The sequence below is a fragment of the Sarcophilus harrisii genome, chromosome 4, assembly GCF_902635505.1.
Source record: "Sarcophilus harrisii chromosome 4, mSarHar1.11, whole genome shotgun sequence".
Taxonomy (NCBI): Eukaryota; Metazoa; Chordata; class Mammalia; order Dasyuromorphia; family Dasyuridae; genus Sarcophilus; species Sarcophilus harrisii.
Window position 1 is genome coordinate 133,048,584 of NC_045429.1, and position 13,081 is coordinate 133,061,664.

At 35.9% G+C, this 13,081-nt stretch overlaps 2 protein-coding genes across 5 annotated transcripts in view; one reads left to right on the forward strand and one right to left on the reverse strand.

Annotated features, from left to right (window-relative positions):
* Positions 1–1,140: 1,140 nt before the first annotated feature.
* GTF2H5 (general transcription factor IIH subunit 5) lies at positions 1,141–8,909 on the reverse strand. Of its 2 annotated transcripts, none has more exons than XM_031937573.1 (3): positions 8,639–8,766; positions 7,922–8,016; positions 1,141–1,647 (listed from the first exon to the last, which is right to left on the reverse strand). In XM_031937573.1, the coding sequence occupies exons 2-3, from the start codon at positions 7,954–7,956 to the stop codon at positions 1,467–1,469; spliced, it is 216 nt and encodes a 71-aa protein (XP_031793433.1). In that variant the 5' UTR covers positions 7,957–8,016; positions 8,639–8,766; the 3' UTR covers positions 1,141–1,466. The 2 variants fall into 2 exon arrangements, with proteins under 2 accessions (XP_031793433.1, XP_031793432.1); XM_031937572.1 differs by lacking the exon at positions 8,639–8,766 and adding an exon at positions 8,822–8,909 and having other exon boundaries at positions 1,146–1,647.
* A 38-nt stretch (positions 8,910–8,947) lies between these two features.
* SERAC1 (serine active site containing 1) overlaps positions 8,948–13,081 on the forward strand; it is a 91,562-nt gene continuing 87,428 nt past the window's right edge. For all 3 annotated transcript variants that reach the window (XM_031937570.1, XM_031937569.1, XM_031937568.1), the window contains exon 1: positions 8,948–9,108. The gene's annotated coding sequence lies outside the window, so the exon portion shown is untranslated. The remainder of the gene's footprint in view (positions 9,109–13,081) is intronic.

Sequence of the window (13,081 nt, forward strand, 5' to 3'; positions counted from 1 at the left end):
ATACAAACCTAGTATTCTTTTCCCTCACTGAAACTTGGTAAGGGCTTGATTTTAGATTATGGCTTCAAATAGAAATCTCATTCCTAAGCCTTTGAAAAAAATTTAATGCAATTTCCTTGGTCTACAGCCACCAATGATTCCCTAACTATTAATACAATTAAAACAAACCACAAATGTATTTTTTGAGAGAAACATACTTCTTGGTGGTATCTGTTTTACCATAAATCCCTTGCTTGAAATGTAAATTTTATCTCTTGACAGTATGTATTAGAAGACTACATAGTTACCACTCAGGATATTTTCTTATGTACTTTAATTTAAAACTCGAAATTTTAGAAGATAGTCTACTTTAAAAGCAATCATAGCAGTGTAAGAATCATTATCTGAGCATGTAAATTTCTACTTAGGTTGGTAATTTATTCCTAGGGTACTTAAGACATTCCTAACTTCATAATTTTTAGGGATTTTAAGAATAATTGACAATTCAGTTCCATTATGCTTCTACTTTACTGCATGGAGCCGAGTTTGGAGCAGGTTCTCAATATAGCTAATCTTTACACAAAGCACAGTCTAAATCAAGCATCTGTTTGTATGATGTTTTTCCTCCTACAGAGAGGTCTCCATTTGTTACTTTTAGTGTTAAAAGTTCTTAAGCTCAGGCAGTTAAAAAAAAAATTCTTTAAAAAAAAAAATTAACTCCATTAGTATTTTTTCTCTCAATCTAGGTTCTACCCTCTATTTCAATTTTTCATAATTTTTTTCCTAAGTCACAAAAAGATACTAATAAGGCAAGTTTAAAAAACCTATTTACATAAATTCATTTAATTTTAATGGGTTAGACCAACCATACGGATTGGAGAATATTGCCTGGTCTCACAACAAAGCAGCATAAACCTAGTTGCCCCTAACTACCATAGGACCTGTAAGCTATGAGGGTGAAGCAAATTTTTATGTAAATTTCCCTTTTCCATGGTAGTCTACTAATCCTTTTTCAGTTGATAGCTCTCATACAGGTAAAAAGAAGATGACATTTCTGATAACTTCTACCTCTCTACCATAATTAGATAAAATACAGTAAATTCCTTAAATGTTTTATAATAAGAGTAGACAAAACATTTAGGTCAGATAAATAATTCAAAAACATATTACATTATATTCCCCTCTTTATTTTCAAAATTTTGTAAAAACAGGAATACATTTAAATTTCTATTGTAATACGCAAACAAAATTCAAATCATAGGGAACTCGAGTAATTTTTATTCATGTTGTCTATGGATTGAACAGAAACCAAACAATACAGGAAACATTTAGTCTCAGAATATGCATATGCAATAACCATTACATAAATGCCTAATTCTCTAGTAATCAGTCTCATAAAATGCTAGATGGAAAAATCTTGGTTTTTTTGTTTGTTGTTTACAATTTCAGAGTTTCTGAGATAGGTCAAGTCCCATTTTCTAGTCTTTTCATTTCTGTGTAATAGGAAAAGAGTTCTGGTCCATTAACTCTCCCACTCGCTCTTGGAGGAAGTTAACCAGCTCTGCCAGTACGAAGACATGGGTGTCATCTATGTCTTGTATGATGAATTTCTTTCCTAAGGCATTTGACTCATCCAAGTACAGCAGAAACTGCTTCATGGCAGGATCACTGTGAAAATAAACATATTACCAAAAGAAACCAAGGAAGTTTTATATAGAATACAAGAATTCTAAAACATTGAAGTTTTAAGACAAACAATGAATTTATTTTTAGTCTCCTCCAACAATGTATTAAATAAGATTCAACTTTGTAACCTTTTACAGGTAAAGATGATAAGTTTTTTTTTTAAATGCACAGGTTATAAACAAGTAATAGAGATTTGAAGCTATGAAATCACTGGAGTCAAAATAATCGTCATTTTTGTTGATAAGATTTTTTAAAAATTACTAGTCAATAATTTAAGTGGTACATGTTAAAATGGATAAAGAAAGAATTAATTCTGAACCCTGAGAGCTTCATAACTTATAATCTTCATAATCCTTGAAGGAAATCTAGAAACTTGGTATATTATAAGCTACAATCAGCAAAGATGATTTAAAAATTTCCCATTGATAGTATGAAGAAAAAGTCATGAATGAAACTTTGCCCAAATGATGAAACTAGAGTCTTTCCTTACTGTTAGTTAGAGTTTTTAAAAAATGACAATTTTTTTGAGCAGCCCAAATCATCCATTATCAGTAGAATGAAGATAAGTATTAAATAGGCAGGCTTTTTTTTTTTTTTGCTTTTAAGACAGCCACTGATAAATTTATACTGCTACTCTCAGTTCATTGAGAACTACTGAGATTTAGAGAGTATTAAAAGATATATAGATTTTTAAAAATGGTGGGGTAGGTCACAAAAAAGAAAATGTACTAAAGTATCATTAATTTGGATAAAATCTGAGAACAATTTAGTCTAAATCAGTGAATCCATTTTACTCAAATGCTAATTAGGTCACTACTTGTAAGTATATCCAGTAATTCAAACTAGGTTAATTAAGATTTTCTCTAGAAAAAAGTCCTTGAAAAACTTTATTTTTAAAGAGATGATCAGATTCATTAAAATCTCAATGAATATAAACCAAAAGTATATAACCTTTAAGAAAGCTAATTTTCCAACTATCTTCAAATACTTAATGCATTTCCCCTCGATACAATCTTTGCAAAGTCCTCAGGTACATTAATGCCCAAATACCAGTCATCAAGTTAGAAGTTGAGGATACAAAGCAAAAAAAACAAAAACAAAAAAACAGAGCTCACATTCTTCTTGTGCTATATGACTTTGATGATCTACTTGGAAACACACATTCTCAAAAAAACACATTTGGAATTAGAGATTTTTAGCTCAAAAGGAACTTTGAGATTACTGAATCCAATCTCTGTATTTTACTAAAGAGACAAGACCCAGAGAGGTCAAGTGATTGATCCAAAGTCACACAGGTTAAGAATACTAAAGTGGCAAAGTGGTAAACCTGAATTTTCATTTTCTTTATTCCTGCATTGCTAGGGCTAACATGTTTAAGTGCAGCTTTAATTTTATTTGGAAAACACACAGAAATCAAGCATTGGAAGGGCAACCTTATAGGTATTCTTTAACATCTTTCAGTACAGGGGAAGCTCACTAGATTTGCTAAACATTTCATTTAAAGCAAATGATTCTTTTAATTGTATTAACTCCTAACTGTCAAGACTACATATCGTGTAAACTATAAATGTACAACCACCTATAGTTTTAATTTGAAAAATTATGCTGCTTATTAGATTTTCATGTTTCACAGTTACAGAAATTGCTCGATTTTGGCAAGAGGAATCTAGAAAGAAAATTCTTTGCTAAAAATAAGTAAATCTGCCCAAAAGGTACTGAGCACAAAATACAATTCATAAAAAAACAAAACTAAGTGAGTTAAACTATATCATTTTCAAAGTATAATCAGTAGAATGGGATTTTAATATTGATCAAGATTTATTTTTCTAACAAGTTTAATAAGATAGTTGATTTTCTAGGAAAGAAAATGAGTAGTGAGGATGTTTCAACTTTATCTAATTCCCATTTATTTACCCTGACTCAATCAGAAAAAAGTGAGTCAAAAACTCTTCCTGCCTTTATCTTTATAAAAGGGATAAAAGTGCAAGATAATAAGAAAAAAGAAGAATCCAAACGAGATTCTCAAGTAGGGAAACGAAAACTTGAAAATAAGAAAAGTCTATGCTTGGAACTTTGGAACTTAATTGCTGCTCTATTTGCTGTTATCCTTAAAGGAAGTTGAAGAACTGAGCTTTATTTCTTTGGGAATTTTTAACCTTGGTGCACACTCTTCCACTCCTGTATTTTATTTTCTTGGTTCTCAAAATGTTTTTTGAAAAAAAAATTTAAAAGGCACTAAGAATTTACAAAGCTTCATGTAAATTTTGTAGCACAGTATAAAGAACTGTTTCTCAACATCCTAAAGGATTGGTAAACTGTAGTTTTAAATCTGATTTAAAAATTGGCATAGGGTTAAAGACAAAATGCAAAAACAAAAAACCATCAAAAAACAAATTAGTATTAACATGTTGTTAACTCCAGTAATATTACACATTACACAGTATTATTTTTATTTCGTATTATTTCACTTTAGCGTCAATAATAACAACAATCATCAAAACACGGTCAGTGTGGGGCAGCTAGGTGGTGTAGTGGATAGAGCATCAGCCCTGAAGTCAGCAAGACCTGAGTTCAAATCAGGATGCAAACACTTAATACTTCCTAGGTGTGTGGCCCTAGGCAAGTCACTTAATTCCAATTGCCTTAGGGGAAAAAACAACAACCACCAAAAAAAAAAAAAAAAAAAAAAAAAAAGAGGAAGAAAAAGAAAAACCACTATTAGTGCTTGGGATTAATTGGGCATTGGGGCTTTTATTTATAAATTTTCTCATCTGAGTAATATCAACTCAATAAACATTTATTATTATTTGCCTAGTATGGTACTGCAATAAAACTAGGGGATACATAGATGAGAAAAAAATACAATGTGTGCATGGAGAAGAGATACACAAAGCCACAATTTAAGAAATATTTAGAAGTATATATGAGATACCCTTTGATCCAGCAGTGTTACTACTGGGCTTATATCCCAAAGAGATTATAAAGAAGGGAAAGGGACCTGTATGTGCACGAATGTTTGTGGCAGCCCTTCTTGTAGTGGCTAGAAACTGGAAACTGAATGGATGTCCATCAGTTAGAGAAGGGCTGAATAAATTGTGGTATATGAATATTATGGAATATTACTGTTCTGTAAGAAATGACCAACAGGATGATTTCAGAAAGGCCTGGAGAGACTTACACGAACTGATGCTGAGTGAAACGAGTAGGACCAGGAGATCATTATATACTTCAACAACAATACTATATGATGACCAGTTCTGATGGACCTGGCCATCCTCAGCAATGAGATGAACCAAATCAGTTCCAGCGGAACAGTAATGAACTGAACCAGCTACGCCCAGCGAAAGAACTCTGGGAGATGACTAAAAACCATTACATTGAATTCCCAATCCCTATATTTATGCCCACCTGCATTTTTGATTTCCTTCACAAGCTAATTGTACAATATTTCAGAGTCCGATTCTTTTTGTACAGCAAAATAATGTTTTGGTCATGTATACTTATTGTGTATCTAATTTATATTTTAATGTATTTAACATCTACTGGTCATCCTGCCATCTAGGGGAGGAGGTGGGGGGTAAGAGGTGAAAAATTGGAACAAGAGGTTTGGCAATTGTTAACGCTGTAAAGTTACCCATGCATATATCCTGTAAATAAAAGATTAAAAAAAAAAAAAAAAAGAAGTATATATGAGAGATGAATCATCTAGCTTTAGGGAAGAAGAAATGGAGGAATGCAGCCTGATCATTGCTTTGAGGATTTTAATCTGTGGAGCTAAAGCTAAAGTTCTAGTTAAAGTTTTCTATGTTACAGAAGTGAGTATTCAAGAGAAACTGGAAAGAGCAAGCAAAGTTGAAGAAATAAAGACTGATATGAGCAGAATATAAAATTTGTACAGGGAAAAAAGACTAGAAAGCTAGCTTAAAATCTAGTTATGGAGTGCCTGGAATATCTGATAAAGATAGCTGTATTTTATTCCAAAGGTAATATGTAACCAATGAAGATTTTTTGAACAGAAGTGCTAAGAATTGATCTATGCATTAGGAATATTGCTTTCTCCCTAATATGAAGAATGGATTGGAGGGGGAGGAACTGGAGCGGGGAGACCAATTCAGAACTACACTATTCCAGGTGAGAAGCCACAGATGGCTGAACTAGCACAGTAGAAGAAAAAAGGGGATCGATGTGAGATGTTTGTATAAACAGAATTAATAGAACTTGGCAATTGACTAGATATTGGAGGATGAAAAAATGGAAACAAAGGTGATTGAGAAGTTGAAGGTTTAAAGGCTGATAAGGGGATTGACAGAAATAGGGAATTTAGGAAAGAGAGGTAAGTAATATTGGATAAAAATAAATTCAGTTTGGGCATACTATGGAATTGAACACATGCAGGGCTGGAAATAACTAAAAGTCATCTGAGATACTAACTAAAGTGACAGAAATAAATACCAATAGGGAGAGAAAACATGGTTAAAGAAAAAGAAAGGGGAAATTCACACTTGCCAAATGGGAAGAATATTTAGGGAAAGAGACAAAAAAAAAAACTACAAAGTTAGGAAAAAACTGGGACAAAATAGGATCACAAGAGTCAAAAGGGATGTCAAAGAAGGATAGAGTAAAAAACAGTGTCATAGATAGTAGAAAAGTCAAGGATAAGGATTAAAAAGCAACTATTGGAATAATCAAACAGGATGGCTTTCCAGAAAATGGTTTCAGTAAGTAGTGGGGATTAAAGAGTTTGTTGAATGATGGAAAACAGATTGTAATGGATGTTGGTGAGGATGTGTATGCAGGAAGCACAGGCCCCTTTACCTAGATTTTCATATAGCCCAGATATACCCAAGAAGGAAAAACTAGAAAAGCACATAGAAGATCCTTCAATAATTTTTCCAATATATTGCAAATCTCTTAACCTTTAAGAAAGTAATGAGATCCTTTAAATATCAAGTATTTTCAACTTCTCACTTCAAAAAATTGCTTGAATACTTTGAATTGAATAGTATTCTTTGCTTCTGGAAAATTAGTTGAGTAAAGGTTTTCTATCTATTTATTTGCATAATCAAGATATCTACATCAATATCTTAAGTCTGTAGAACTTGCATCTTTTTTTTTTTTTAAGTTTCCATTCAAGGGTGGAAAAATTTAATTTAAGAGTATGATGTTTTTCTTTAGAACTTTTATTGTGTGTTCCTGTAGGCCAGCTGAGAATGTTTATTAGCCTTTAAAACATCTATTTCCATTTATGGGTAGTTAGGTGGCACACTGGATAGAGTAGCAGGCCTGTCAAAGACTACATGAGTTCAAGTTCTGGCTCAGACACTAGCTGTGAAACCTTAAGCAAGTCATTCAACCCAGTTTCCTCATCTGTAAAATGAGCTGGAGAGAAAATGGCAAACCAGTCCAGTATCTTTGCCACAAAAACCCTAAATAGGGTCCTGAAGAGATAATGAAATAACTACTACCATTTATAGAGAAAAAACTGAATAGCTGTAGTGGTGGTGTTCTAGGGTGGTAACACCACCAAAACAATCCAGGGCAAACAATTATCCCAGCGCTATTTTATCATCCTCAACCCATGAAAAAATCATTAGCCTTTAAAAAAAGACCTAAAATATATACAGGGTGGTGTTGGTGCTTCTCAGAGGATACAATCTAAATCTAAGGCTCTCATCATCCTGTAAATACATCATTTGATACCAACAGTTTAGCTGGGAATAAGAAACAACTGGTAGTTTCACTTCTAAAAATGTATGATTCTTGCATACTTATTTTGTATCTAATTTATACTTTAACATATTTAACATGTGTTGGTCAACCTGCCATCTAGGGGAGGGGGTGGGGGAAAGGAAGGGAAAAATTGGAACAAAAGGTTTGGCAATTGTCAATGCTGTCAAATTACCCATGCATATATCTTGTAAATAAAAAACTATTAAAAAATAAAAATAAAATAAAAAATAAAATGTATGATTCTAAGTACCAAATTTCAGGACAGGTCAGGACAGGTCATCTAAGTTCAATGACTGTTGAGAGGAAATGGAAGACCAAAAAGGGCTGAAGTGATCAGGAAGAACTTCACTGAAGAAATGGGACTTAGAATCATAAAATCTCAAAGAATAGGCATTGTTCACTGATATCACTGAATCAGACGGTGTAATTTTATAAATGAGGAAACTGATCTACTGGGCTGGATAGGAATACAACTAAACAGAGAGAAAATTAACCCTCAGAAGTGAAAAGTACCCAAACTACTAACCATTCTATAAGCACGCCTTTCAAGACATTCACCATTTTCTCCAAGTTAGAAGGGTCAAATGCTGTCAATGATGGCAACAAAAGGGATGAAGTGAACTAAAATTAAAAAAAAAATCAATAATCAATTTTAATATTTCGCCAAAAAAAGTGATATTAGAAAACACACAACATAAGGATAATGAAAGTGATGGTATTAACGCTTAAAACCCACAAAGACATTTTCAACCCTTCTGATTTAAAGATAAATCACACTTACAAAGAAAATATAGTTGTCATTAACTTTCCTTTAAAATTTAACTTATCATCAAGAATAACTTTCTTCACTACACTGCACACACTAAATATCTGAAATACAAAATTTCAATACTACATTTCTAGTAAAGGCTGGGACATTTTACATTTTTAAAAAACTTAACTTTTAGGGATACTCAGATGTTATTATTAATTTACTTTTTTTTTTTAAATACAATTTAGGGCTGCATCCAACCCAGTTACTGCGGGCACCTGGACACTACACAAATCCAGGGGATGAGAACATGGATGTTTTAGGTTCTGTGCTTGAGATAACCCAGGGCGCGAGGCAATCTATCACTTATGAATCTACACGTGGGTAGAGATAAGTCATGATAAAAAGGGGGCGAGAAGAGGGTTCCTCACAGCACGAGGAAGCAAGACGGAAAGCGCTGAGCAAACCCTAAAGCCCAATACACCAACTCACAGAAAACCCAAGATCCTATGGCGGGGGCCAGGCCCTCCCTTGGCTCTGCCGCTCCTGAGGAAGGAAGCACGGCAAGGAGAGGAGAAGACAGTTCCTCCTCGGCCTAGCCTGCTCCTTTCACCTTCGGGGGCGCAGCTGCACCGCCCACCAACTACCCCGTCACCCCTAACCCTAGGGACGTACCTCCGACCAGCCAGGTTCCGGCTGCAGCTCTTCCGAACTATCAGCAGACTGCGCCTGCGCCGCAGGCCCCTACGTCGGGTCGCGGAGGTTACCCAGAAGGGGCGGAGTCATCTCGTGGGCGGAGCTAGAGGCGGGGTTACGTGCCCGCGCCGGTGGCGGAGGGCTTCCAGGCCCCTGGAGTAGATCAGGGGAGGGTCTTTCCCCTTCCCCTTCCCCTCTTCCCTCCCCCACCTCATTTCCAGATCTCGTTCGGTTCGGGGCGCGGAAGATCCGCGAGCCACTGCCAGGTAGGCAGGTAACAGGGAGGGGGGAAGGGCGAGGAGGGCGTCAGCTGTGGCTCTGTCGGGAGCCGAGGGCCCGGGGAGTCTCGGTTACGTAAAGTCGGGATGGAGCGGGGCAATCGGAGCACGGCCGTTTGAGATGCTGGGGGGGCGGGAGGGAGTCCCCAACTGCCTCTCTGAGGCAGGTTCTGGGCTTCCCCGGCCTTGCCCTGCCAAGCCTTGCCCTTAACTGACCGAGAGTCCAGGAAGGGGGCGTGGCGTGTTCAGCTGTGCGCTGGCTCGTGTTTGGTGCGCGTGCGCGCCTCTGCCCGCTTTCTTTTGCCTCGGCTCCGCTCGCTCCAACCCAACTCCTGGAAAAAAGCTGTCTGCACTTGTGCCTTTTTTCCGTCTCCCTTTCACTTATTTCCATGCAATCTGATTTCCTCGATCAAGCTTTACTGCAACCCTTTCCCGTCTCTTTTTTTCCCCTGTCACTTATGTTTCTCTTCCCTTCTGTGTAGCTGTTTCTCTCCATTTTCTCCCCCGCTCCTGACTGTCTCAGTTTCTCTCTTTGTCTCTTGTCTCTCTCCCCTTTCTGTCTGTCTCCTGTTCTCGCCGTCTCTCTCCCTTGCTGTCTGTCCCTGTTATCTTTCTCCCATTCTTTTTCTCTTTTCTTTCTGTTTCTTGTTTGTCCCTTCTCTGCCTCTTTCTCTCCCTCCCACTTTCTCTTGTCTGTCTCTGTCTCTGTCTCTGTATCTCTCCCTCCTCTCCCCTCTCTCTGTGTCTCTCTGTCTCGTTCTCCAAAGTCACCAGTAATCTCTAATGCAAATACACCCAACTCTGTGACGCTGAGCTACTCACTTAATCTGTCATTCATTAAGCATTAACTCCCTCCTAAGTTCCAGTCATTTGTGTTAAATAATGGCCATGCAAAGACAAACTTTGAAACAGTCCCAGTCTTCAAGGAATATACATTTTAATGAGGAAGATATGTCCATATATAAGTATATGTATAATATACATATTATTATGTATACATATACATAACATACATATACATAATATACGTAACATACATAATATGTACCAGGTGAATAGAAATTAATTACTGGGGAAGGAAGTGTCTGCCACCCGGGAAGATCAGGAAAGGCTTTATGATTAAGGTAGCATTTGAGTTCACTGGGAATTCCAAGAAGTGCAGGTAAGGAGGGAATTCATAGCAGGTAGAAAAGACCAAGTATAGAGGATAAAGTGGTCCATGCATGCAAAGGGGGAAAGTGAAGATAGGATTACTTTACTTACCAGTGAGTAAGACCAGTATGGCTGGATCACAGTACGTGCAGGAGAGCAATGTAGAAGATTGGAAAGGAGAATTGTGAAGAGATGAATGCCAAATAGAGGTGTTAAATATGATCCTTGAAATAATAGGGGATCACTGAAAATTACTTTGCAAGAGGATGTAGCTTACATGTCTTTCCTTTAGGAAATCATTTTGATGCCTGTACAGAGGAGAGCCTGCATTACAGAGAGGCTCGAAATGGGGATAGCAAATTAAGTGAGAGGGTGATGATAGGATTCTAAAACGTGACAGCACTGAAGAAGCTGTGTGAGTGGAGAGGAGGGAAGTATAGGAACAATGTGGAGAGAAGGTAATACTGAGGTCTTGAAACTTGGGTGACTAGAAGGCAAGGAATACTTTCAACAATAATAGTTTTGAGGGAGAAAGAATGAATTTTGTTTTGGGTATATTGAATTTGAGATGCTGATTGGACATTCATTTTGAAGTGCCCTGTAAGGCAGTTTTGAGTATAGTTTTGGAAATTAGGAGGAGACTAACTAAAGTCTCTGAAGGAGTCACCTGCATAGAGATGGTAATGGAGTTCATGGGAGCTAGTAAGGCATTTTAATGAGAGAGTTTGAAGAGAAAAGAGGATTCTACACTGAGCTTGATAAGTCAGAAAAGGAAGCTGAGAGGGACGATTAAAAACTGAAAAAGACCAAAACTTCTAAGAATTGAAAAATCACTTTTATCCTAAATAAGTTATTGACCTTTTTGTTATTGTTTTTTTTTTTTTTAAAAGCCCAAAGAACACAGTTTTCATCTAATTCCAAGGAATTAGATTTTATGTCTATGATTTTTATTTGCCAGTAGCTTTTAGGATCATGGGGCAGCATTTATGGATTACAATTTAGGGTAGAGTACTGTACTAAATGATCTGGAGGGCTGGAGATAAAAACAGTACAGTAAATAATACATACCTTTCAGGACAAATTCCCCCTTATCTAAGGGAATTTGATGACTCTTGTCTATAGCCTTCTATTCTTTAACTACAGATAATTATAGAATTGTAGTCAGCAGTGGAGCTATGCAATATTTTAGGATAAGTTTTGTTTGTGGGACATGTGAAAACTTAGGGATAATCATTAAAAATGAACACATACATATTCAGTATATAATACAATGATTCATAAAGTTATATTTATACTTATTTTCTAATATTTGTGAAACACAAAGTAATTTTTACCAAAATAATTTAACAAGAAGTAGGTGACCTATGGTTATTATGTTTTTTTACTTTAATTGTAGTGTTTCTGATTCCACAAAAATTATTGATGGTGGGGAATCTTTCTTTTTTTTTTTTTTTTAATTTAATAGCCTTTTATTTACAGGATATATATATATGGGTAACTTTACAGCATTAACAATTGCCAAACCTCTTGTTCCAATTTTTCACCTCTTACCCCCACCCCTCCCTAAATGGCAGGATGACCAGTAGATGTTAAATATATTAAAATATAACTTAGATACACAATAAGTATACATGACCAAAACATTATTTTGCTGTACAAAAAGAATCAGACTCTGAATTATTGTACAATTAGCTTGTGAAGGAAATCAAAGATGCAGGTGTGCATAAATATAGGTATTGGGAATTCAATGTAATGGTTTTAGTCATCTCCCAGAGTTCTTTTCTGGGTATAGCTAGTTCAGTTCATTACTGCTCCATTAGAAATGATTTGGTTGATCTCGTTGCTGAGGATGGCCTGATCCATCAGAACTGGTCATCATCTAGTATTGTTGTTGAAGTATATAATGATCTCCTGGTCCTGCTCATTTCACTCAGCATCAGTTCGTGTAAGTCTCTCCAGGCCTTTCTGAAATCATCCTGTTGGTCATTTCTTACAGAACAGTAATATTCCATAATATTCATATACCACAATTTATTCAGCCATTCTCCAACTGATGGACATCCATTCAGTTTCCAGTTTCTAGCCACTACAAAAGGGCTGCCACAAACATTCGTGCACATACAGGTCCCTTTCCTTCTTTATAATCTCTTTGGGATATAATCCCAGTAGTAACACTGCTGGATCAAAGGGTATGCACAGTTTGATAACTTTTTGAGCATAGTTCCAAACTACTCTCCAAAATGGTTGGATTGTTCACAACTCCACCAACAATGAATCAATGTCCCAGTTTTCCCACATCCCTCCAACAATCATCATTATTTTTCCTGTCATCTTAGCCAATCTGACAGGTGTGTAGTGTATCTTAGAGTTGTCTTAATTTGCATTTCTCTGATTAATAATGACTTGGAGCATCTTTTCATATGACTAGAAATAGTTTCAATTTCTTCATCTGAGAATTGTCTGTTCATATCCTTTGAACATTTTTCAATTAGAGAATGGCTTGATTTTTTATAAATTAGAGTTAATTCTCTATATATTTTGGAAATGAGGCCTTTATCAGAACCTTTGACTGTAAAAATATTTTCCCAGTTTATTGCTTCCCTTCTAATCGGTGGGGAATCTTTCTACCTCTCTCTTACTTAACTCATTAATCCTACTCTCCACTTTGTCTCTCCCAAATTCATCCCTTCTAAAATTTTATTTTTGCTATCCTTCCTCTCTTTCTTTTCTGTTAGTCGTTTCCTCTTCTTTTAAGACCATTAAGACATAATAGACATTTTGTCTAATTAGATTCCCTCTATGAACCCTG

What these genes read in the sequence shown, in the direction of transcription:
- GTF2H5 (XM_031937573.1), bottom strand. Translation starts at nt 7,956, where the DNA reads ATGGTGAATGTCTTGAAAGGCGTGCTTATAGAATG. An exon ending in AAAGGCGTGCTTATAGAATG is followed by an intron (nt 1,648 to 7,921) that starts GTTAGTAGTTTG and finishes TTATTTTCACAG; the next exon opens with TGATCCTGCCATGAAGCAGT.